We start from the raw sequence: 26,244 nt of genomic DNA, 5'->3' as shown, positions 1-26,244 counted from the left end.
ACACCTTTCCTCCATCAGCATTATACTCTTTTTCATCTCCTTCCAAAAGTCTGGCTAGTCCAAAATCCGTGATTTTCACATGGTTTGGAGATTTCACTAAAACATTGCGGGCTGCCAAATCCCGGTGAACAAGCCGTCTTTCTTCTAGGTACATCATTCCCTGAAAAACAGCAAGTTCTCCAATGTGAGTGAGTTAATGTCTAGGCTTTTTGTAGCCTACATGGGATATTTCAGCTTCAGTGGAATAGTGCTTGTTTTCCCTACTGAAGCTAGAATCCTGGAATATTTCACAATTAGGGAAAAACTGGGGATAAAAAAACAAATCACAAATAACTTTTGGCTATATCACCTGCAAGTCTTACAAAGAAAAATGAATTAGGTGCACACGAGCTAATGTTACATCATTTGTTTCCTGAGACTTGAATTTTTTTTTTGCAAATGCATTTAGTGAAGTGTGCATGTTTCTTAGTAGATAAGCTAAGATGTATTTACACTCACCCACATCCCTAATTGTTTAATTCTCAGTAACTTCAGCTTCACGTCATACCCATCCCAACCAATATGCCGATCCAATACTTTTTGAAACATATAAATAGGCTTAGTGGCACCAATTTACCATCATAAATTCTCTTAAAACTTAATAATTTATATTATTATTAATTATGCAAAATTGAAGTATACACTAAGAGCATTAAAGGCCTATCATATAATAAAAATGGCTGATGAATTTAGTAATCATTATAAGGACCTACAAGTGAAATAACAGTATAATATAGCCCTCCAGTTAGACTTAAGTTTTCTTCTTAAGACACAAATGATAATTCAAGATAAAATGGATTGCCATTGCCTAAAGAGATGTAGTTAGCTCTCCCCTAGTACACACACGCACAAACGTATATGTATATAACAATCATTGGTATCTACACAAGTTAAAAGATAATAAGCACAGAAATAATAATTGTTAATTGCATTTCAACAGAAGTGAAGTTAAGTGTCATCAGATACTATCCTTATTGAAAAGGTTTACATAAAGCCAAAGAAATAAGCTCAAAGAAATAAGAGGACAACGTTAGAGTGAACAGATCTTTATAGAAATGTTAAGGAAAGTTCTATGAGCATTTCAGTGTTTACAAAAAAGAGCTCATTCAAAAAACAAGTCAGGATTATTATAAAATGGCTGAAGCATACTCTTGTGCCAATTACAAATCAGTTTTGCTGGCAGTTAACATTACAACTGTAGGACTTTGAAGGATTAACGGTTTCTGATATCAAAACAAAAGCAGTAGAAAACAGACACATAAATCACACAGGTCAAAAAATTATGAACCGTATACCCAGTGCAGTGTAAAGAGAAGATTGCTTCAAACATCATAATCCAAACTATATGAATGCCCATTAAACACAAACAGTGAAGATACTGCCCGATATTACCCAATCAGTCAATATTTGGGTGACATTACATGTATTACTGCTTTCTGATATCAACCTACACCTGGGATTTATGTTTTGCTTTGTTGGCCACTTTCCTAAGCAGTACTTTCTGCTTGATTAAGCAAAACTGGAAATTCCTAGAATGAAGTCCATCTGAAAATATATAGTTCTTAGATGACTTAAAGGACTTAAAAAATGACATTATCTTGGAGATAAAGTATTTTTTTTTAATTTTGTCCTTTTAAAGAAACATACACGAGTTATTTTCTTTCTTACAACCTTCATATTAGTATATGGAAAACATATTAGTACAAGTTAATTCTGAGATCCACATACAAGCATAGAACACATACTATGTGCTAGGTACTGTGCAGAAACTTCTAGACCTTAAAGGAGGGCAATGGCTAATTAATAAAGTAGACTGTGGTGGATTACAACCCATGTTGATGGGATGCATGTAAGGCATTGAAAGGGAATTTGGTTTGAAGTCTGTAGCAAGTATACACGAATGGAGACGCTTTGGAGAGCTACTTCAGAAATGAAGTTTCAATGATGACCACCAGGTAAGGACAAAATTGCAAGGAGAGCGAACAAACAAAAGGGTATCAGTAACATATGTCCTTGGACAAAGGCTTATAATTTTGCATTTCTGGAACATAATAAACAAGTGAGGCAGAAAAAGTAAGAGCCTGGAGAACTTGAACTTGCAATTTATGCAGGATTGATGTAACAATGTAGACTTTTTATTAAAAGGAGAGTTAGATGGGCCCTCCCTGGTGGCACAGTGGGTCAGAACGCAGCACTGCAAGCTAGCTGCAGCCACTTCAGCAGGACTTTGATTCTGTGATCCACGTGGCACGGCAGACCCACCTGCTGCTCCCCTCAGAAGAGTACTTTGTTGATCTGCCTGTCCTGCTCCCCACTCTGTCTCTGGTGAAGCCTCTCACTGCCCCTGCACCTCTGGCCTGTACCCCAGTTCTGTATGAATAAATAAATCTAATAAATAAATTAATTAGAAAAGAAGAGTCAGGCTATTTTCCTTTGGAGATTGTTGCCAGTGTAGAGCATGGTTAAGGCAAAATGCAGTCAAGAGTCAAAGTCACCATGCAGGAGTGATAAGAGTGTGAAATAAAGGCTACCAACTGGTAGTCCACGAGTGAAACTCATTTTTGACATTTTTTTTTTTGTTCTTCACACTAGGCACATTTGAATATCCACTTTAGCTCATTGCTGATTAAGTCCTCACTGAGGGCAGCTAGTTTCTAGCTTGCGAGGGACCACTGCTCTATTACTTTCTAGGAGTTCTCGTTTTACCATTTATGATTTTCATCCAGCTCCTACATGCATGCATGTCTGAATCTTCAACTAAATAAGCCCAGAAGGAATCTTGGGGAGAAAATAATTTTAAGATGCATTTAGATAGCTGGCATGCCATCCTTAGGAAAATAAATTGAGAATGCTTTTTTTTTTTTTTTGGATCACAATGATTTAGGTGGATAATACTTCCATTAACTAGATGTCATATTAATGGAGAAGATTTATTAAAAGTGTGTGTGTGTGTGTGCATACATGTGTATACACACACACACACACCCTAAATAACTTTTACCAAGAAACTGTACAAGTAAAACTTTGAAATTTCCAAAAGCTTTTTGATATTCTGTATACAACCTTCAGCAGGTGAGAGTCTATCTTAAACCTCAAAACTATTTGTTCAGAAAAAGTATTTTTCTTCAAAATAATTTTAGCTCAATTCAGAATTTAGCTCAATTCTTACCAGGTGAAAATCTCTACAGTTTTCCCCATTTACCAGACTATCATTAAACAAATAAAAGCAAAAAACATTCCTGTCATTCCAAACCATCCCAGAAACATTCATCTTGTTTTGTTGCTTTGCAACTGAAACATCACTGTACAGATGTGAAGTTTCAAATCACTAATTGTGACTGCCACCTTGGTCCTGCTTTCACACCCCAAATTAGTGTTGAATGGGCTGTGGATTGCTCACAATAGGCATCTCCAAATCAGTCATAAAGATAGGATTTTCTTACTGGAAGATCTCATTAGAATCACATTGTCTGCCAGGTTCATTTTAAAATAAAATCATGCAATTAAGGAAGCAGACAGTCTTTAGATAAGCAATGACAAAAATAACCTGGATGAAGTTCACTGAACTTTGAAGGTGATTAGTAGAGTCACTTATTATAATAGATTGAAAGAAATGTCTGAAGACACCTGTACCAAATCCCATTTCTTTTCTGTGCAAGACTGTCTCTGACAACAATAGCTAACATTGACTGAGAGCTTAGGACACAGGCATTAGACTAAACGTTCCTGCAGTAGATGATTAACTTAATCCTACAAGATGCAGACAACCATTTTAAACATGAGAAAACCAAGGCTAACAGGGGTTGCTCCAGGATATCTGTATAATGAGTGGCAGAGCCGGGATCTGATCCCTGATGTGGGACTCTGATGTCTGCATATTTAAGCCTACTTTCTTAATAAGTCTCAGGGCTTGTGGGCATGCAAAAATTAATAAATACAGTAAAGTCATCTAACTAAGAGTCATCCTTTAAAACAAATCAGAGGTTTCTGTGAATTTCAGGACATAATGCAGGTAACTGACTTATTTGTATTTCTGTTTAAACTTCAACTAAATTATAGAAACTTAAAAAAAGATTTATATGTTTATGCATACAAAAACTGGAATACAGGTCAGAGGTACAGGTGCAGTGAGAGGATTCACCAGAGACAGAGTGGAGAACAGAACAGTTAGACTGATGAAGTATACTACTATGGGAAGCAGCAGGCTGGTCAGGAGAGATCTGCGGCCCCATGTGGATCTCCTCCAGGGCAGGCCGGGATCAAACTCCTGCTGAAGTGGCTTTAGCTTCTTAGTGCTGTGCTTTAACCTGATGCACCACCAAGGAGGGCCATAAATTATAGAAACTTTTATAACTTAGCAAAAATTTGAACTGTGTAAATCAGAAACTCATTTTTGCTTTGGTGCAAGAGAGGCAGGACAGTGGGTTTGAGTGCATTTTCTGGGATCAACTGTTTGGATCAAAGCATATTCTAGTTGAATGACTTTGGTAAGTTATTTCACCTATCTGTAACTCATCTTCCTCTTAAAATGGTCTTAGTAGCAACATCTGTGCAACAGGTTGCTGTGACAATGAAATAGGTTAATCTACATAAAGAATTTAAATAGTAAATGTCATGTACAATAGAAAGTGTAGGACATAGAGGGAGCTTTCATTATTGTTCCAAAGAGATCAGGAATGAATGTGCTGAAGAATCACTTACCTTTATCAATTTATATTGCCTATTTCAGAAAACCTGTGAAACTTAACTAATGTATCACAGTGGGTATTCAATAAATGTTTGAAGACAGTGGGTGCATATGCTCAAAAACTACCCATCATGACTAATGTCTGGATAAAAAATTCAGAATAATCAGTGTTGATTTATTTTAATATTGACCCATCTTAGGATGCTTCCATATGAGGAGCAGAAAAATTAGGGAATATTAAACGATTCAATGTCTTTATAAATGTCACAGATTCAGGAAATTAGTGAGAGAAAATGTCACGAACAAAATAGTCTTCAATGTTGCAGACTGCCATCCATTGGGTAATGGATTTGTGGTATCAAAGAATCTGTTATTTATTACTCAGCATTGAGGGGAGTTTTTGGAGATAGATTTTAGGGTTATTTTATCTACTTCCCAATCCAAATGCTCTAGGTCTGATTTTACTCAAATTTTATTTAGAAATGACCATTACCCAAACAATTCAGAATTTTACCATTTGTTATGCTTTTTCTGTAAGATGCAATGATTTTTTTTTTAATGCTTACTTTCTGCTTTACTCATATCTCTCAAAAAGTGTGTTAGTAAATACATACTAGCTAGGAGAAAAGTCAAACTTTACCCTTGACTTCTAGAATGTGCTTTAATACAAAACCCAAGTATAATTCTTTTATAATTGAATTTAAAGTTTAAATCGTGCTTTAGAATCATCTCTCATAAACTACTCTCTTGAGAAAAATCAGGGACTAACAATTTTAAAATATCAGTATTGATGAACACCTACCACTGACCTTCTTTGTAATCTTATGATATTTGAGTCACAAATATCTAGCAAAAGTGAATTATTATGTTTTAATCCAATGTGAAAATGTATTCTGTCAACCTGCAGGAAGCTAATGGAATTCAAGAGAGACTAAACTATTTCTGACAATAAATATTTGCTTCCCTTCTATAAGCCATGTGACAATTTCATCAAACCCATGTGAAGAAGTAAAAATTTCAAGCCCTGGCCCTCCCTGGTGGCGCAGCGGGTTAAAGCACTGCACTGAGAAACTAAAGCCACTTCCTCATGAGTTCAATCCCCCCCTGCCCCGGAGGTGACCACATGGCGTGGCAGACCTCTCCTGACCCACCCACTGCTCCCCTCAGCAGTGTACTTCGTTGATCTGCCTGTTCTGCTCCCCACTCTGTCTCTGGTGAATCCTCTCACCCTCCGCATCTCTGGCCTGTACCCCAGTTCTGTATGAATAAATAAATAAATCTTAAAAAAAAAATTTCAAGCCCTATTCAGCAATCACAGGCACTAATCTCTGGAGTTAGCAGAGTCCTTTTTTCTTATATATATATAATGTTTTCATACTAATATCCTGAAGCTTTTGTAATAACAGGAAACTTCAGGAAAGCTAGCTTCAAATGAAAATTGCTTTTCCTTTTTCCCTAATTTTATTTTTTTTTTCAAGAAAGCAATTCTATCTCTGAGAAAGGAAAAACTCAACTATAATGCTTTCTACTATTAGAGCTGAATATATGAACATGTTCAAGGGAAAAAGGGACCTTTTTGGATGAAGTAGCTGACTTGATCCAAAGAATGCATGAAGAGAAACTAAGGGGCTCTGTAACTGAATCAACTAAGAAGTCTTTTCAACCCGCAAAAGCTGTTTCATGGCAGAGTAGAACACAGAACTGAGTGTTTCCAGCTAGAAGTCCTGGATTTGCTGCTTACGAGGTTTATGACCAGGTACTAATTCCACCTTTCCCATATAAGTGACAGATTGGCCTAAATGATCTGAGTGTCCTCTAGTTTTAAATTTTTATTCCATGAAGATGGAACTGTAAAATATATCCATCTCAAATATTAAATTGTGGGCCAATAACAGACCCAGAGAACAGTAAAGAATGTGACAGGATAGGTGCCTCTCTTCCAATGTTTAGTGAAAAACATGAATGTTAGGCAGGTTGGTAAAACTAAGATTTACAATGACAGGAATGAAATCTGGTTACTTACTAGCTGTGTGACCCTGGTCAACCTGTGTATTTCATTTTCCTGACTCATTAAGGATCCCTTTATTTATCCATTAAGTGGGGATATAGTAGTATTTATCCTGAGGATTGCCTTGAGGATTTGGGTCCTAAAATCTTTAAAACACCTAGAACATACACTATTGTCAGATAACATGGGTTTCCTAGCAAAACAATGACTTCAAATTCATATTTCCCATAAGAATGCAATTCAACTGCTGTCACACATCAAGGTTCCTCAGCATTATTAGGTATAGTAAGTTCTGTTTTTCATTATATTTGTTCCCCAGGGTTGTTCCTGCTATTCTATATATGTAATAGGGCAGATTAAGGGGCACTCCAGAAACCCCACACTGCCCACTCAAAATAGGTTCTGCCATCTGCTGCATCAAGACAAACCATACTTTTTAATGGAAAAGAACTTTTAATTTGTTTAGTGTGCAATAGAGAAAAAGGAAATAATATAGTTTCCAAATCAAATACTCAGCATTAGTCACCCCCTCGTGGGTAAATGTCCAGTCAAACAGGGTTGACCCAAAGCATGGACACTGAGGCCTGAAAGCCTGCCACAACTCTAAAGTACCTCCTGCTGGAGACTCGTAAGAAAGGGATAGAAGGAGCAACATCAGAATCAAGAATCAAGGTAAAAGCTGCCATTGTTAATCTCCCACCAGTCTCTTGCCCACATCTGTTCCACCCAGCCCGAGACCAAGAAGCAAGTGCAGTTTCTTTACATGTGTCTCTGTTCCACATGCCTCCCCCAGGCTCCCCCCATCTTCCTTCCTTCTCCCCGTCTCCTCCCTCAGAACCTGGGGACCACACTGTTACACTTGGAGGAAAAAAGCAGATTTACTTGATTTTCCTAAACCGACTGGGAGTTAAAACTCAAGGTTAATTCTTACTTTGTTCTTTAAGAGAACTGTAAGAAGTTTGCAGGGAAATTTGAAAAACGGTGGACAGATGAATTTCTGTCATTTTATTAATATGATGAAAACACAACTTCTTGTTGTCTGAAGGGCAGCTTTCACACAGCTCCAATAATAAACTTGAGCATTAGTGTGAACATGCTTATGTGCATGTGTAAAAATACATACATGCAGCTGATGCCATGGGGGTGCTACCCAGAACCCCTCACTGGGGTCAAAGCTTTCACTTAGTTTGGGAGACTTGGCTGCTAATAGTTTTGGGTCACTGATACCTCCTGTTGAAATGTAAAGGGAGCAGCTTCCTTGAAGATACAGGGGTCAAGTCTCAGCACTAGGAAGCTATCAGCAGCCACTGCAGCCAGAGTTCGATTCCCAGCCAGGGAGCTGACCCACATGGTGCAACAGACCTCTCCTGTCTTGCCCACTGCTCCTCTCAGCAGTGTGTTTCAGTAGATCTGACTGTTCTTATCCCTGCTCTGTCTCTGGTGAATCCTCTTACCACCCCTGCACCTCTGCCCTATACCCCAGTTCTTGTATGCATGGATAAGGAAAACAAATCTTAAAAGAAAAAAAAAGAAAGAAATGCAAAGGGAGCAGCTCTGCCGCAGGCTTCATCCTCTCACAGTAAGGTAGTCACAAAGGCCAGACCTGCTGGAACAATCACTTATGAGGAGCTGTTCTAATTCCAGGAATCTCCTGGGATGGGATGAGCTATTTGTTGCATATAATTTCATTATTGCTGAACTTTTTCTTCTACCCAACATTGATTTTTTACTGCCTTCTAGGTATTATTCTTGAGAAAACTCACTAAACGCATTCTTCACACAAATCTGACTGAGAGACTTTTCTGGGAAAACAACCTAAAGGAATATGATTGACTTTTTTTTTTTTTTTCTTTTAGGAGCCAGGAACACGAATCTTGAGCTAATGATAATGCATGCCTGATATTATCATTGTCCTCCCCTCCCCCACTCTGTACCCTCTACCACAACCCCATCCTCCCATCCATCATAAGCATCCACAGTAGTGTTTTCATGCACATCTTTCCAATCCATCATTGGTGTGTTTACCTTTGTTTTCAGCTGTTTCATTTTATTATATTGTGTACAAAACAGGATCATGTCTTATTCATATTTTTGTTTCAAACATGATGTTAACATGTAATTCAACTTAGCGTTTTTCATTGCTGTATTAAACTTTACACACAAGATTCCCAGAAAACAGTTTCTACCTGGTGGCCCAAAGGGGTTAAGTCTCAGCACTATGAAGCTATCAGCAGCCCCTGCAGCCTGAGTTCAATCCCCATACAGGAAGCAGACCCACATGGCACAGCTGCTCCCTTTAAGACTGAATTAAACATTAACTTCACTTTGAAAGGCCATACATTTGTTTAAGACTAGAAACAAGATTTTGTTAGTGCTTTACTGTACGAGAAGGTGGACAATTACGGCAATGATCACTGTGGCAAGCACAGCATGAAGAGGTTTCTATGAATCCATAACACTGATACCACATGAGAAGACAAGACGTATTTGTATATGTTGTTACTCTCTAAGTTTGTACATACAAAATCATTAACATGTACCTCAGCATTCTGTGCCAGTGGGTAGTTTTAAGGGCTCTGTATACAGGAACTCATAAGATCTGTACTATTATTTCCACTTTAAGATGAAGAAAAAGATGCACAAAGAGTATAATTTGTACAAGAATGAAAGCTAGTGCATGACAAAGCTTAGAAGAACCAAGGTTTGGCTGCAGGCAATTCAACTCCAGAGAAATGATCTTAACCATTACACTTATGACCAGATCCATAAAACTAGAATCAATAGACTATAAAAACACATGTGAATCTAACAAAAGGCAACATATGCAACTGAATATTTCTTAGATAGTCTATGTAAGCTCTAAGAATTGAATAAGAACAAAATTGTACATAATAAACATTTTAAAGCTGATAAACAATCTGCTTTAGTTTTGCTGGCTTCTCTAAGATGGCGCCTCTGGAGGCATTTTACTAAACAATATTTGTGAATTTTATTATTTCAACAATCTGAAGATTGGCTAGGATGGAACTGGCACTCAAAAATGTTTAGGGTTGGTTTAAATGAATGATAAAGGCAAAAATGTGAAAGACTTCAGGCAGTTTTTTTTTTTTTTTTTTTTGCAATGTAGATGGAGCAAATTTAAACATCTACAATATTTAAGATAAGCTGAAGGGAAGCAAATCTTGTCACACTTAGGCCAAACCAAAAACAGGTAGAATACCAGAGGAGCAAATGAAGACACCATTGGCAGGTCCTGAGGCTAACAAAGATAACCGATTTTTTTTCTTATTATTTCTATATTTCATCAAGTGTTCTTGAACATTCCCAATGGAAGCTTTTGTAGGATATCCTGAGATTAGGGTTTGGTGGGGGAAAGAACAAAGAGAGAAGGGAGCGGGCACCATGCACTAGGCTGGAAGACTTTGGTTCCTTGGCGGTGGGTGTGTAAGGTGGCATACAGCTGAAAGGTGTGATCCCCTACCTTCAAATCATACTCAGTGTTCTAATCAATGTTAATTCAATTTGAAAGTAATAATAATAAATAGTATGTTTAAATGCATGTGTTAGAAGTCACTGATTTCTGCTAAATAAATGTCAGGTAAAAAGCTTATCTGTCAGGATCAAGAAAGTATTAAAAACAAGGGTCCTCCCTAGTGTTGCAAGGGGTTAAGATGCAACACTACAAAGCTATCTGCAGCCACTGCAGCAAGAGTCCAATCCCTGGACAGGGGTGTGACCCACATGTCACACCTCTCCTGTCTCACCTGCTGCTCCTCTCAGCAGCGTGTTTCAGTCAATCCTCCTGTTCTGCTTCCCACTTTGTCTCTGGTGAATCCTCTCATCCCCTGCACCTCTGGCCTGTACCCTAGTTCTTGTCTGCATAAATAAATCTTTATATAAAATATTAAACATGCTGCAGTTTCCCCCTCACTGACCATGGGCCAGTATGACCTCACAGGGAGGACTGAATCCTATAATGTCCATGCTCTCTCAGAGAAGCACACTTAAAATGGATCACTTCTGCTCCTTAGGCAGTCAATCAATAAAACTGTGGATTGCAATGAGAGCATAGATGTCTGTGGGCTGTAGTGGTTATCCTCTGTGTCTCTTTAGAAATTAATTAAAAATCAATGAAGTGTACAACCTATTAATAGAGCAACCTCTAGATTAACAGACAGAAGCTGAGCCTTTTTTTCTGAGCACACATAATGTGTGAACACATCCAACACTCTAGGCAGGGTTGACTGTCTAACACTTCAGTTGAGCGTAAAGAGACCACTTTTAATATTTCATAGAACTGCATCTCATGGGTAAAAAGCCATAAAGCTTGGTAGGTGGGACGATGGATATGCGATGTTCCTTCTTAAGAAAAATAAATGTTATGAGGTATCTTCCCATGAAAAAAAGAGAAATCCCTAAAACACCAAAATTACTCAGGAGATTTGAACTAACGGACTGTTCACATACCATATATCATTCAATGCAATTCTGTCTTTACCTTGCTCTGACACTAATGGACTTGATCCCCTCTACAAATTATCCAGCACATGTACAACTCACAACGGTGGTATCCAACACTCTCTTGTATTAGTCACCTAGTTATATCCTTGTTTTCACACATCTTCTTCCTTCCTCAAAATCTCCTGAAGGCTCTGTCCCACGACTTCCATTTTTCATTTCCACCCCTCACAGATGGTTTGGGGCTCACACTGATATATCTCATTTATTTCAACCTTTGTGCTATCCCTGTGGTAGCACTTTGTCTCTTGTTCCTATATTTTTTATATCTTGGCTTAATTTCTAATTCACATCTCCACTGAAGGTAGATATCATCACATAGTATGAAATGAAAATGGCCTGCCTTTCATTATGTAAACTGGGAAGAAGTTATTAAGAATTTTTGCTGTTCTTGGAGGTTTGGAGGATACATCTGGCATCACAGTAACAACACAGGTTTTGCTGTTTCTTGGTCCAACCTGTCTGCAGAAACTACCTGCCACTTGGAAGCTTTTGCCAGATATTTCTGGGGTTCCCCAGCGACCATCACAGATGTTCACAACTACTTCTTAGTTCTTTTTCTCAGGCTCTTTACTGCAAGTTGCAGCTTGAGCCTTGTGGAATTGTCTTTTCCTTGGTGCTTCACAACTGCAATGTAAAATAACTGAGCAGTGAAGATGTCCTTCCATCCTCATCCTTCAGAGCTTTATTTCTTCCATGGAGCCCGGTGTACTGCCTACTATGACCTTTGTGCCATAGTTTGCCCCCAGCTATATTAAAAACTATTTTTTGAGACTCTAATCTCAGACGGTCCCCTTTAAAATGGCATCAGTGGCCCTCCCTGGTGGCGCAGGGGGTTAAAGCACTGCACTAAGAAGCTGAAACCACTTCCACATGAGTTCGAGTCCCGCCTGCCCCGGAGGTGACCACATGGTGTGGTAGACCTCTCCTGACCCGCCCGCTGCTCCCCTCAGCAGTGTACTTCCTCGATCTGCCTGTTCTGCTCCCCACTCTGTCTCTGGTGAAGTTTTTCACCACCCCTGAGTCTCTGGCCTGTACCCCAGTTCTGTATGCACCAATAAATAAATCTTTAAAAAAAAATGGCATCAGTAACTTCAGCTCCTGGTACCAATATGATTCAGACCTAATTCAAAAAGTAGACATTGGAGAATGACACAATTGTCTTGTTTAATTCTCTTCTTGGACCACATCTTTTTTTTTTTTTTTTAATCCTGTCTTCCTTTTCCACTTCCCTCCACACATGCCCTGTGTGTTCATCCTCAACCACATAATTTCTCCTTGAGTTGAATCAGTTTTCAGACAATTGACTGCTAGCCACTCCATGTTTTTTTTTTCTTTGGAATTACTCATCTGGACCTCTGTGACCCAAGAGATGCTGAAAATCCCCGTGGCTGTTCTCTTCCCCATTCCATTTACCTAGAACATCTGCTCTCCACACACTCCAGCATCAGACTTGCTTACATCCGATGTTCTCTCTCTCTCTCTCTCTCTCTCTCTCTCTTTTTAAGATTTATTTATTTATGCTTACAGAGCTGGGGTACAAGCCAGAAGTGTGGTGGGTGAGAGGATTCATCAGAGACAGAGTGAGGAGCAGAACAGGCAGATCTACTGAAATACACTGCTGAGGGGAGCAGTGGGAACACAGGAGAGGTCTGCCGCACCATATGGGTCAGCTCCTGGCTGGGGATCAAACTCGTGCTGCAGTGACTTCTGAGAGCTTCATAGTGCAGTGCTTTTACACGTTGCGCCACCAGAGAGAGCCAATCCGATGTTCTCTTGCAGCACAAATTGGATCCATTTCCTCCACAAGGGTTTTTTCTCTCTCAAGTAGATTGTGTTGCTAGGTCTTTAACCAACTTTCCTTATCACTCTCAATGTATCTGTCTACCTATCTGTTTTATATTAAACCCTGAGATTTGTAAGCATTATTTTTAAGACCATTTGTGACTGGCTAAATCAAAGTTACTTTGTCAAGCAGACACATATCGATAAATTAGGCTGTATAGAGTATATTATCCAATTTTATCAGTTTCAAGTTGGAAACGCCCAAATATATCTGATTTCCAATTGAGCATTCGTCTACTGCCTAGATTAGCTTATAAAACTACTTTTCACATAATTAAACACTAAAGTGAGTGATAGAAGTGGAAGATACCTTTGCTGTGATCAAATCCTACATGTTAAAGATTTAATCTGATCCTGTTTAACTTTCTTGCTCCAAAATCTATGGATTATGAACTGCCTAAAGCTGTGAAAATTGTGCTCCTGCTGGAATGCTCCTGCAATTCCTGCTCCCGCTCAGCCTGACCCTCACATTTACTAATTCCATCACATTATGGACCATCAATAAATAGGAGTCGATTGATTTTATCCTTTCCCTACCCCATCTCTTTATCATTTTATTCAACTCCTTTCCTTCCCTTTGAATCACCAGTTAAGAGGATATCCCCATGATAACTAACAGGATCCCAAAGACATAGTTCCGTAACAATTTAAATTAAAGGGAAAAGGAAAATAATTTTTTACTGATACTGAAACTCTATATTTAGTGATGACTTTATTCTATTGCTCTGTGCTCTTTTTTAAATATTAAATATTTTTAGGCTTAATTGTATATATAAAAGTTGTTTAGTGAATATTTATACCTCCATAACACTTTGGGGTTTTGCAGTATCTGTTTATCTACAAGGGTTGGGATACACAATTACTCTGAGACCAAATTCCAATGAAGGTGTATATAGAACTCCCAATACCAACAAGCAATTCTGTATACCAACAAGATACCTGAGAATTCAACATAACTCTGACATTACCTGCCTACCAACAGTATCGGCTTATAGAGTTTAAGGACTTAGATTCCTAACATTATCTTCCACTTCAAAATCCAGTGGCAAGCCTAGGTTACCACCTGAGCTTCAAACTAAACAGCTATAGGTGACTACTATCTCCTCTTCAACTTCAGCTGCCAATTAATGGTCTGGATTATTAAGTCTATCTCTCACTATACATATACATACATACATGCATGCATGAATGCATATACATATATACACATATATGCACATGTATACACATATATACACATATGTGTGTGTATACATACATATATATACATATACACATGTTTTATGATAATCTAAAGTTATCCACATATAATATGTGAACATATTGTTCACATTTAACTTTTCCTTGCATTTACTCCTTTTGTGAATACATTATATAAGATAATGGGGGGGGCAACCTCTGATTTGTCTATATGTATCATTTTGTTAGGTTATTAGGTAATTAAGAGAACAGGAATCAAGGCCAAATATTACTTATTTTATCCTGATCCTCTACAGATTTTTGTGTATGCAATATACATTGTAACTATAAAGGAAGTTTCCTTGTCTCTCTCAACACCTATCTGTTGAATATCTAGTATATGCTGCTGGACTCTTCTGCAAATCATTTTACATATATTTCTTTCAGATTCTACACAGTTTGGCATGAAATATATTCATGAGTATAAGAGAAAATGTAAAGGAAGTATCCTGAAAACACTATGATAAAGAAAGTTAATACTGTTATACTTTGTGTTAATTACAAAAATTCTTGCAGAAAAGCCAGAATTTAAGCTGAGATCAAATAAAAAATAGACATTTACAATAAAAATTTACAAAGCATACAAAAACATGGAATTGTAAGTGGTAATTGTGTATTTAAAAAAAATTCTATGAGGATGGAACGTTAAGTTGATAAGAGTTAGAAATAACCACAATGAAATGTCTAAATTAATTGTAACTGACTAATATTATGGGCAAAGAATTCACCAAAACTTCAGATGTAACAAATTAACATGATCAGATTTGGCAGTTGTGTGAATAGACATGGGTAAAAGAGATTGGAAAGAATCAAAGTGATTGATGAGAATATAATATTAGCCCAGACAGAAATGTTGAGGGTTTGACTAAGGCAGTAACTTGGAGAATTAATTTTAGGCTAAGGGCAATATTAGAGATGGGATCTTTTCAATAATAATAAAGCTTAAGAGAAAGTGAGATAATGCAAAACTCTTTAGGTCAAATTCAGAAAAAAAAATCATTGTTAAAATAAGTAACAGAAAAGGAAAGCTGCAAAAGTTATAGAAGAAACCAAGGACAGAGTGGTACAGTAGTGAACAAGGAAAGAATTTCAAGAAGTAAAATTCGTGGTAGGATCATTACCACAAAAAATATTATTCTTCCCCTCACCCCCTCAACATTCAAGTCCTTCTCACACACAAGAAGGAAGAAAAGACAAATTGCAAGTTGTTCATCTACCAACTCTGGCTAATTAATATGCTTGTAAAATGCATGAGAGGAAGCTCAAGTAGTGCGTCAGGAGAAAATGGTGACACAGGATAAGAAGAAATAGTGGAGATGCCAGTCAGCCAGGATGGAATCAATAGGGCAGGTACAGAGCTGGACTATGTGAAGAACAAAGACACTGCTTTCTCTGACTCAGCACTGAAAGAAAAGCTGGAACTGGAAAGAGGCAACAAAGAGGAAGTTCATGTCCTTTTGTCATTAATTTTCTCTGTAAATGAGGAGACAGAAACATGCTGAGAATCAAAGGAAATATGAGGCAAGAGGTTTGAAGTGCCGCAGAGGAGGTGCAGTGTTCAGATTTCATTGTTTGCACCAGCAAAGGAGGAAATCCATGGAGAGCAGGAAAGATAGTGCACAAGAGAACTGGGTAAAGATTGCCAAAGAATTCTGAGCTCCAGTATATGAAAGAAACCATAAACTTGTAATCGCATCAACTGGCTTGAGTATTTTATTGTCCTCAGAAGCAGAGAGACAGAGTAATTGGATATCTGGGTTCACCCAGGGAAAGGTATTAGCAGGTAAGTGAGAGAAGAAGGCAAAGATCATGGCAAACAAACAAAAACAACTTTGTAACAAAGTACAAGGTGTTAGAAAAACTCTTAGAAACTCAGAATGACTTTGAACCTGAGTGTAGATTTTGAGGTTGGTTTCTTCCTCAAAGGCTTTCTTATCACCACCCACAAACACATAGGTGACAAAATATTTCTACCCACTGAAGCATTTTAAAAAAATAGAATCAGTGTCTCCAGAACTCTATTTTTAAAAATGTTCTTTATCTTAAGCTTAATAGCAAAACCTAAAATATAATTATATAGCATCAGGTAGATGGATATTCAAAAACAATGTGACTAAATAAGAGACACTAGCTTTTTATCAAATAAGCAAAGAATTTTTCAACATCTGATTTAACAATTTGAGTTCTAATAATTCCCTTATATATTTTTTAGTTTAAAAAGATTCTTATCTCCTACAAAATTTGCTTTTTAACTATCATAATTTTAAGAAAAGAAGACTATTTTCCCCAGACTAAAACATGTGACATTTACATAGCTAAGATGTCCTATCAGGAAACCATAGCCCATCTATAAACTACTAAAAGATTAGTATAACAAATACATACATACATACAGGAAACACATACATCAGGAAACTGAGTAAGTAGATTTAATGAAACCAGTGACCTTAGATCACCAGTGACCTTAGATCACAAAAATCAGGTTTATTCTGTTGTAAAAATGAATTCATTTGAATCATAACTTCTGTATTTCTTTACAATTGTAGAAACATTTGGGAAAGTTGTACTACCTTTATATGACTCACAATATTCAATTTCATTTTTAAAACATTTAATGCAAATGTAATACTTTTATCCTTTATGACAAGACTTAGCTCAGTCTGAAATAATCACTGTATTAACATTTTTTACTCATTCAAATAGTCCAATTCATTATTACAAAAACAGCAAGCTTCCCCTGACTGTCATTAATTCCTACTGTTTTAATTATAAGGGGAAAAAAAAAAACTCTATGGAAGGCTTTTGTGGATAATGGCACTGTAAACAGAATCTAATACAAATATATGAAAATAAAATGGAGTTGTTTTTCTACATCAGTACTCTGGTAAAAATACCATATTTTGGCAAAAAAAATAGTCTATTAAAATATAATGGTGCTTTCTTTGAATGTAGTCACAAAGAGGCTACTTGGGTTTGCATATTAATTTCAACTATTTGCAAATACATGAAGGCTATATTCAAGGATAATATTTTATAAAACAGCTCTACATTCATTCAGATATAATTACTTTTTATTGCATACCAACAAACTTAATTCCTGTTTCCTATGCAGCCTATAAGCTTATTGCAATTGCACAAAAATGATTGTCATATCAAGAGATTCAAGCTACTCAAACCTTAAAATTCAGTGCTACAACAAAATGTGACTATTGATATACTGAGCTGTTGGAAAAGTCATGGCACATATTTGCTTAGGAAAAAATGTCATGACTTTTCTGATAACCCAATTACGTGATTAGCACAAAGTTTAAATTAGTCTTTGCAAAAATGACCATTTTATTTGGAATGTGTATTTTATAAGGGACATAATAAGAGTTGACAAGTGAAATCTCACAGGGTATATTTTTTGACATAAGTATTGCCATTAATTTTTGAACTTAATTCAGAATATGTCACAGAGGGAGACTCCAGTATTTCCCATCACATTAAAAATGAGTTTAAGTCCAAAAACTACTGTAGAACAACTGACTTTGGGCCAAAAAAAATCTACTAGTCACTCACAATCTTCTAGAGGTGACAGGGTTATTGTATGTATTTGTCCAAAACACACACAGATATAATGAAATTCAGACTGATAAATGCTTAAACAGAGGTATAAAGATCTCTTTGGGGATGAAAGATGAATTCTGCGTAGAGGAATTAAGAAATATTTGCCAAAAAAATGAGATTTGAATTATACCTTGAAGGATCAATAGACATATTAAACCAATGTATCCATGTATTCTAAGATTAAACATGAGTATAAAATATTTTCTTTAGGGTCTTCCCTGGTGGTGCAGCAATGGGTAAAGCACAGCACTGTGAAGCTAACTGCAATTGCTTCAGCACAATTTCAATCTTTGGCCAGGGAGGTGACCTACATGGTGCAACAGACCTCTTCTGTCCTGTCCACTGTTCCCCTCAGCAGTGCCCTTCGGCCATCTGCCTGTCGTGCTCCCCACTCTGTATCTGGTGAATCCTCTCACTGCCCTGTACCTCCAGCCCTATCCCAGTACTGTATGCATAAATAAATAATCTTTTTTTTTCTCTACCCAGGGATAACTTTAATATGTCTAAAATATGTATGCAGATCTATGCTAGCTAGCTATTAGCATTGAGATTATATATCTTCTGAGTATGAGAGGGACTTTAGAGAGTTAAAAAATATGTAGGACTAAAACTAAGAAATTAAAAAAAAAGAGAGTGCACTTTTCACTCTTAAGAGTATTTAAAATCTTTTAAACAAGTTATAAAATTAAACGAATTTAATATATTTTAATGTTCTCAAACATGAAGACAATAAATAAACTCACCACCACATGTTTACACTGGTAGCAACGCCTTCATTCATCTTTATAAACTAAAAATACCTATTCTAAACTTTGTGTGTGAGGCAAACGTTGAGGCAGTTTGATAAACAAATTTAACTAAATTATCAATAACATTTCTGAATTTCTGTCAGAAACATTTAGCAGAAACACTGCCTTAAAAACATCACAAAATTGCATGCTATAACAGAATTGTCCTGACATGCTTTTCATGATATGGTATTACTAGCTGAAAGTTAAAATTTATATGAAAATACAAAGTTCTTTATTTCCTCAAGGAAATAATTGTTTTATGAAATCTAATATTTCTTATTTCATAGGCAGCCCAAGTTTCCACTATTTTCATTTATTAGAATGTGCAGTTAAGGCAGTTTATCAAATTAACAAATGGTTATTCATTACAGTACAAACATAAATTGAGTTCTAACTCATGAATGTGTTAATTGTTCTTTTCTGTTGAGGACAGGCACTTATATCCACCTTTTAAATTGAACAGACGTAGTTCATATGTAATTTAGATTAAATATGAATTTAAAATAGAAAGCTCACATACCATCTGTGAAGAAATATCCTCATTCCTAATTAATATGTATCATGTATTATAAGCCATTTCATTACTAAAGATAAGTTATAAAACAAAGTTGAGTTTAATAAAAAAAAAAATAGCAAGCTAATATAATGAGAATGAGGAATTACCTACAGGAATACTGTGGATGTTGGCTACAATATGTTTTGGCCAAGGAAGGATAACTTGATTCCCATATAAATTAAAGACCTGGATGCTGCACGTCAGTGACTGACTAGGATTATCATTCAGCAAGTGTTTACCTGGGAGTCTAGAGTAGGTTAGGCACTGTGATCTAACTGCAAGGAGGTACACAGGGATCAGCATTCACAGAGCAGTTGAGTGCTCAGCACTACCCTGAGCAATTTACATAACAACCCCATGAAAGACTAGCATTATTTTCCTCCTACAGATAATGAAACTGAGACATGGAAATGTTAAGTGACTTTCTCAAAGATCCAGAGTAAATGATAGAGCTGAGATTTTAAGTGAGGCAATTCAGCCTCAAGTCTAGGCAACAGCGTATGCAAAATGTTAGCAGGATGATGGAATTTGGCAAGTCTATTAAGAATGTACATGTGGGGGCAGAAATAATGAGATGGGAGTTCAGTGGCCTTATGAGAAAAGGCCAAAAGGCTATGTAGGGGCTAATATACAACTTGGGATCATATTCAGAATTTTCACTTTTATCGTAAGAGTGATGGAAGACATTCTGGTGTGATAATTGTGAGGGCTGGGAAGTAATGTGATTGGAGAAAATTTCATTGACTGTTTACATTTGAGAAAATTTCATTGACTGTTGTGCACAATATTGAAAAGTGGAGCTAAGGGACAACATTGTAATCCAAGTGAGAGATGATGGCCGTTTGCAAGACAGTGGTCACATGAAGGTGGTACAGATGAGAAGTAGATCAATTTGTTAGATATCGGAGAGCTAATACGATAAGTCCTTAATATCAGATTGAATAAAAGCATGGCAGAGAATAGATTTCAAGATAACTTCAAATGTTTAGTTCTTGAAAATAGTTATCTATAGGAAATAGTTATCTATGCAGAACTAGGTTTACATTACTCGTTTCTACTTAATACTTAATATCTCTTTTCTTGTGTCAACAAAAGTAAAACGTTCTTTGAAAGGCTGCAAATCCTCGTTCTCTTTTATTTTATTAATATCTGTTATAAATACCTGACAATATAAAAACCTATAGTTTACATATCACATCTTCTCTGTTTCACTCTAGTGAAAGCTGCATGAGGCCTGAGAATCTGTCACTTGTACTCATGTTTTACTTTCCACTCTTTAGAACAGTGCCTCTACATCACATGTGTGCACTCAATATGTATTAAGTGAACACGTGGATGAAGGTTAGAACCACCAGAATACGTGGAATGGTTGAAACAGTGTTTATGTTTTATGTCTCCACAAAAAAAACTGAAGAGAGGAAACATGATAGACAAAAGGAGGAGCACAAGAAGAAATCTGAAATGACAAAAAGGGGTAGGAATGGGAGTAAACAGTTGAATAAAGGTCAACAAAATGACAATCTAGGATATATATCATTTTTACAAGTGGAACAGCTGATATTGTCAAATGTTAGAATGATACTGGAGTTGGAGGGCATTAGTTGTGTTATTGTAAAAGTTTTGCTTCAGTGTTAGGAACAGAATATAGACTGTATATAGACTGGATTCAGAAAACAAGTTGGAGGTGGAAAAAAAAAAAGAGAAAAAAAGACAAATTTAGTTAGCCTATTCTTTCAAGAGATGTAGATAAGGGATGAAAAAAGGAGTGGTATAAATAATATATGTTCCTTGATGGTGAGCATTATAATTTGATCAAACCTAGCAGAAAAAGAACTAATCTGAGGCAGAGAATTTGATGGTAAAAGAATAGCAAGGAGAGGTAGAGGAATATATAGAATCCTAGCATATGGACTAAGTTCTCCATTATAGAGCTCAAGCAATGAGGTCAAACTAAATATAACTTGCAAAGCTTCCAAATTGGAAAATTGTTTATTCCCCTTAGGTGACTTATGAAAGAATGTTTTAGATTCATGGTATACCACTTAAGGCTATATAAAAATATCCTGCATCAATATTTAAGAAAAAGCTCTTTTAAATAGTTTTAACTTAAGCACAATTTCCTATGATTTGTTATTTCTTTATTAATTGCGTCAGTTGGCTTTTCATTCAAGGTAGTGGATGAAGCCATAGGTGATGCTTTCAATAATGAAATGGTAACTTTAAGAAAGGATCAAATTAGCATTTGATTGGTTTAAAAAATATACTGCTCTTGATGGCCAACAAGCATAAGAAAAAATGTTCAGCATCACTTGTAATATGGGAGATACAAATTAAAACCTTGAGATACCACCTCACACTAGTGAGAATGGCACATCTTAAACAACAAATGCTGTGGCAACAACAAATGTTGGTAAGGAATTGAAAACAAAGAAACTCTCCTGCACTTCTGGTGGGAATGCAAACTCGTACAACCACTATTGAAGACTTTTTGGAGGTTTCTCAAACTGCTAAACATGGAGCTTTCGTAAGACCGAGCAATCCTACTCCTACGTATCTACCCAAAAGACACAAAAATGCTGATTCAAAAAGACACCTGCACCCCTGTGTTTATTGCTGCTTTTTTCACAATTGGAAAGACATGGAAACAGCCCTAATGCCCAAAAGAAGTTGCTGGATTAAAAAGATGTGGTACCAGCCCTCCTTGATGGCAACATGGATTAAAACAGAACACTAACTAGATATAGCTATTTGAGTAGGAGTTCTATGCCCATGAGGTGATCCACATGGCTAGGCAGACCTCTGCTGACCCGCCCGCTGCACCCCTCAGCAGTATACTTCGCCAATCTGCCTGTCCTGCTCCCCACTCTTTCTCTGGTGAATCCTCTCACCACCCCTGCACCTCTCTCTGGCCTATACCCCAGTTCTATATGTATAAATACAGCTTAAAAAAAAAAAAAAGATGTGGTACATATACACAATGGAATATTACTCAGCAATCAAAAAAATAAACACATGCCTTTTGCAGCAACATAGATGGAGCTGGAAAAGATCATGCTCAATGAAATAAGTCAGAAAGAAAAGGGAAAATACCAGAGTTTCACTCATAGAAGGAGAATAAAAGACCAGTGGAGGAAATGGTAATAATAATAAATAACTATATACCAGGGACATTTTATGAGGGTAGAGTGGGGAATGGCATCAAAAACAGTGGGGGGGAGGGAAATGCACTGGACTATGGTGATGGCACAGGAGTGATGGGAAGCTCACGGGGGTTACAGAGACGGGAATTCTGAGATGGGAAGATGCACAAAATGATGTAAAAATAAACTACGATATTATTTAAAATATATATATATGCTGCTCTTTAGTAGGAATATCATTAAATTCCTATCTTTAAAGACTCTGAAGTCCAGAGCTCATTTATCAAGTATGCTAACTATCCAAACTAAAAGATACTCAGAACCACATCATAGCACAACTCCAGAGCACTATTCACATAAAATCATTTGATTTATTTTCACCATGTTTATAATGCCTCTTTATATTTTCCTGATCTTCCCCTTTTCATACTCTAGTACTTTTCAACAACTTCAGTAGTGTTCATTTCAAAGAGAGAATAAAATAAGGAAAATGGAAAAGTACATGAAAACTAACAGTGTGCAATGTGAATCTGACTGCATCTACATTTTTGTAAATGAAAAGCTCTAGCATATTTTCCTAAATTCATTTCATAGCATTAGAGTGGTTTGGATCTTAACTTCACAGGAATGTGTTATAAATCAATACTATTATCTCATTCACACGGAAATAGCAGAGGCAGCGTGGATCCCAGGACAGTAGCTGTATTTTGTGTTGCATCAGGTTAAGTCACATTAAGAACGTGTCTATGGCAACTAGACCATCTGTTCACAGGCCGTTTTATAGAGAGTTGTTTATCTGCTCTAATGTACCTGTACTTCTTATTTTACAAAACATCCTACACTGCTTCAGAGGCCATCTAGGAGAAAAACATTAAATATTAAACCTTTAAAGTTCAATAACAGTTGTGGAAATGATAAAAATACAGAAAGTCAACCTCTTCTCATAAGTGGAGAATATCCAATAGTGAACTGCATAAAACCTAATTTTAATTAGAGTACAAAAGGCTCTAAGTATTTCTAAAAGAAAGATTGCAAGTAAATCTCCAAACACATATTGATAAATGCACTGTACAGATTTTCCATTTTGACTAGCATATTTCCTTAGCATTTTTATGAGATAATACAGAGGATTAACACATGAATAAAAAGAGCCTTTTATTAACGCATTGGCACACTTTTTATTTGCATTGGCCCTCCCTGGTGGCACAGTGGGTTAAAGCACAGCACTAAGAAGCTTAAGCCACTTCTGCATGAGTTCGATCCCCGCCTGCCCTGGAGGAGATCCACATGGCATGGCAGACCTCTCCTGACCCACCTGCTGCTCCCTTCAGCAGTGTACTTTGTTGATCTGCCTGTTCTGCTCCCCATTCTGTCCCTGGTGAATCCTCTCACCCTCGGCATCTCTGGCCTATACTCCAGTTCTGCATGAATAAATAAATCTTAAAAAAAAAAAAATGTTGCATCGACTACATGTGTGACATACCTAAGAATTCTTTTAGGGGTTACATGAGCTATCAGGTGTCAATACTTGAAGCGCTATATGTACTCCTATGTTTACTGCAGCACTGCTTACAGCTGCCGAATTATGGAAGCAACTGAAGTGCCCAAGGCAAGGTGAGTATATCAGGGAAAATTTTCTATGTGTAAATGATGGAATATTACTCAGTTATAAAAGAAAAAAAAATGAAATCTTGCTATTTGCAATAAGATGGTAGAACTGGAGGGGCTTGTGGTAAGCAGAAAAAGCCAGAAGGGGAAAGGCAAATACCAGATGGTTTTGCTCATGTAAATTAATACATAAAACAAAGATTCAGACAAAACCAAATCTTAAACTTCTCTCTGCAGCCAGAGGGGAGGTGAAGGGTGGTGAGCAAAGGTGGGAGGGGGCCAGTGGGACATGGTGAAGGGTCACGGTGGCCTTGGTGGTGAACTTGGTGTCGTCACCTACTTCTGGAGCAGTGTGATCCTACATCTCCGCATCATATAAATATTATAAACCAATCTAATCTTGTAGGATGTTGTATTCAGAAAAAAGCAGATACCCAGTTCCATTGATGCTAGAAGGCCTCAAAATTAAACTTACTAGAGCAGATGTAGATTTTTTCTCTAGAATTTGAATTTTTTTGTTTTTTTTTTTTGAGGGTGTATTTTTTTAAATTTTATAACAGTTTATTTTTACATCATTTTGTACATTTTTTTCTCAATTGTAATCCCCGCGGGTTTCCCATCACCAAGTCACCCATGTGCCAGCACCACAATCCCATGCACTTCCCTCCCCACCCCACCCCCCGTTTAGAATTTGAATATTTATTAAGAGGATGTGTATTAATGCAGGAAACCAGAATTTTAAAGAGGACATGTCACAAGACAAGGATACAGAGGATGTCAGTCAAGGGATTATTGGTTTAATTTTGAACTTCACATCCCCTACTCTATTTTAATTGGGATCGTTGTAATGGATGTTATTTAGTGTCTGGAAAGAGAGACCCACAAGAGCTCCATTAGCTTTCTTGGGATAACAAGCAAAGGTAATAACTTTTCCTATTAAGCAAACAAAGACGGTGGCCAACTCTCATTTGGCTTGTCAGTGAACCTTCCCGCCAGAATGGTTGTGCCTTCTCACTTGTGTAAGTAGCTGGCTGACTGGCCAGTACACAGTGTGTGCTGTCAGTATCACCTTGCAAGTTTAATTTTCTAAAGAAAGCCATCTTTAAAATTCCATGAACCATTTTTACTGACTAGATCATTTTTGCTACTTAGAACAAAGAAGGAGGTTTTTTCTCAGTGATGCTCACTCCTTCAGCATCCTCTTATTTCTGTACCCAATATGCTTCATTAGTATAATGGAACAGACAATACTCTAATTAACAAAGCCATCTATTTCAACAGACAATACACATCCTCAGTGTTACATCTTTTGAGAGCATGAAACGAAATTCAACACTGCTGAATTTGAAATCCACTTTTGATGGCAAGCTGTAATTCTCTGATGAACTTGCAGCAATGATTTCCTGACAGTAGATTTCAAAATCTACTTTTGCAGGTACGCCAGTGGATTTGTTACTTGGATATCATCATCACATGTATTTGTGTTCTATGCATTACAGGAAACAATGGATGCACAGTAGTGCTTACCATCTCTGGGCAGTAGGTGGCAGCACTGTTCAGTTTCTTGTTTTGTTTTGGTCAAATAAGTTTCTTCACTAGCACAATCAAAATAATAAAAACTGAAAAGCAAAAAGCTTCAAATGTCCATGCACTTCTGTATAAAACTAAGAATCAAAATCACACAAAAAAACTGTTTATTGTCATGCCTGTTTACTTGTCTACATGTGATTGCTTGTTTACTTTTGTTATTAGAAATAAAATGACAAAAGTAAAGTATGTCCAAAATTGAAGGGTTGAGGTAAGACCTTTTGTTCAAGTCTACTCTTTGGAGTTTGTTAAGTAACCAATACCAATAGTTACTTCCCAGCTTTGATATGATAACTGACTGAGTGACAATACATAGACTGTTCTATAATAGCATAACTACTATTTGAACATTTTATACCTCTCTTTTCATTAGGCAGTAGTTTAATCAAACAGTGTAAGGATATCATATAATTTTGTATTCCCAGTAATTAGCAAGTGCCATTCCCACTCCAAGAACTCAATAAATTAATTCTGAATTTATAAACAATTTATAATATAAATAAGTCTGATCAACCTGTTGAAATAAATATCACTGTCCAATCATTCAACCAATATTCAATGATACCCTCATTATTTTAGCGCAATTTCTAGCAGTAAAGACATATGCATTATATATA

General features: G+C 36.8%; 1 protein-coding gene across 4 annotated transcripts in view; it reads right to left on the bottom strand.

The window, feature by feature from the left end:
• Window positions 1-26,244, bottom strand: part of ERBB4 (erb-b2 receptor tyrosine kinase 4) — a 942,163-nt gene that overhangs the window by 37,252 nt on the left and 878,667 nt on the right. For all 4 annotated transcript variants that reach the window (XM_004674330.2, XM_004674332.2, XM_004674329.2 and 1 more), the window contains exon 21: window positions 5-160. In XM_004674330.2, the coding sequence (XP_004674387.1) occupies window positions 5-160 (156 nt within the window). The remainder of the gene's footprint in view (window positions 1-4; window positions 161-26,244) is intronic.

Source organism: Condylura cristata, unplaced genomic scaffold (genome assembly GCF_000260355.1).
Source record: "Condylura cristata isolate star-nosed mole 26May11 unplaced genomic scaffold, ConCri1.0 scaffold00002, whole genome shotgun sequence".
Taxonomy (NCBI): domain Eukaryota; kingdom Metazoa; phylum Chordata; class Mammalia; order Eulipotyphla; family Talpidae; genus Condylura; species Condylura cristata.
Note: the sequence above shows the minus strand (reverse complement) of the source record. Positions and strands in the feature narration are given on the sequence as shown.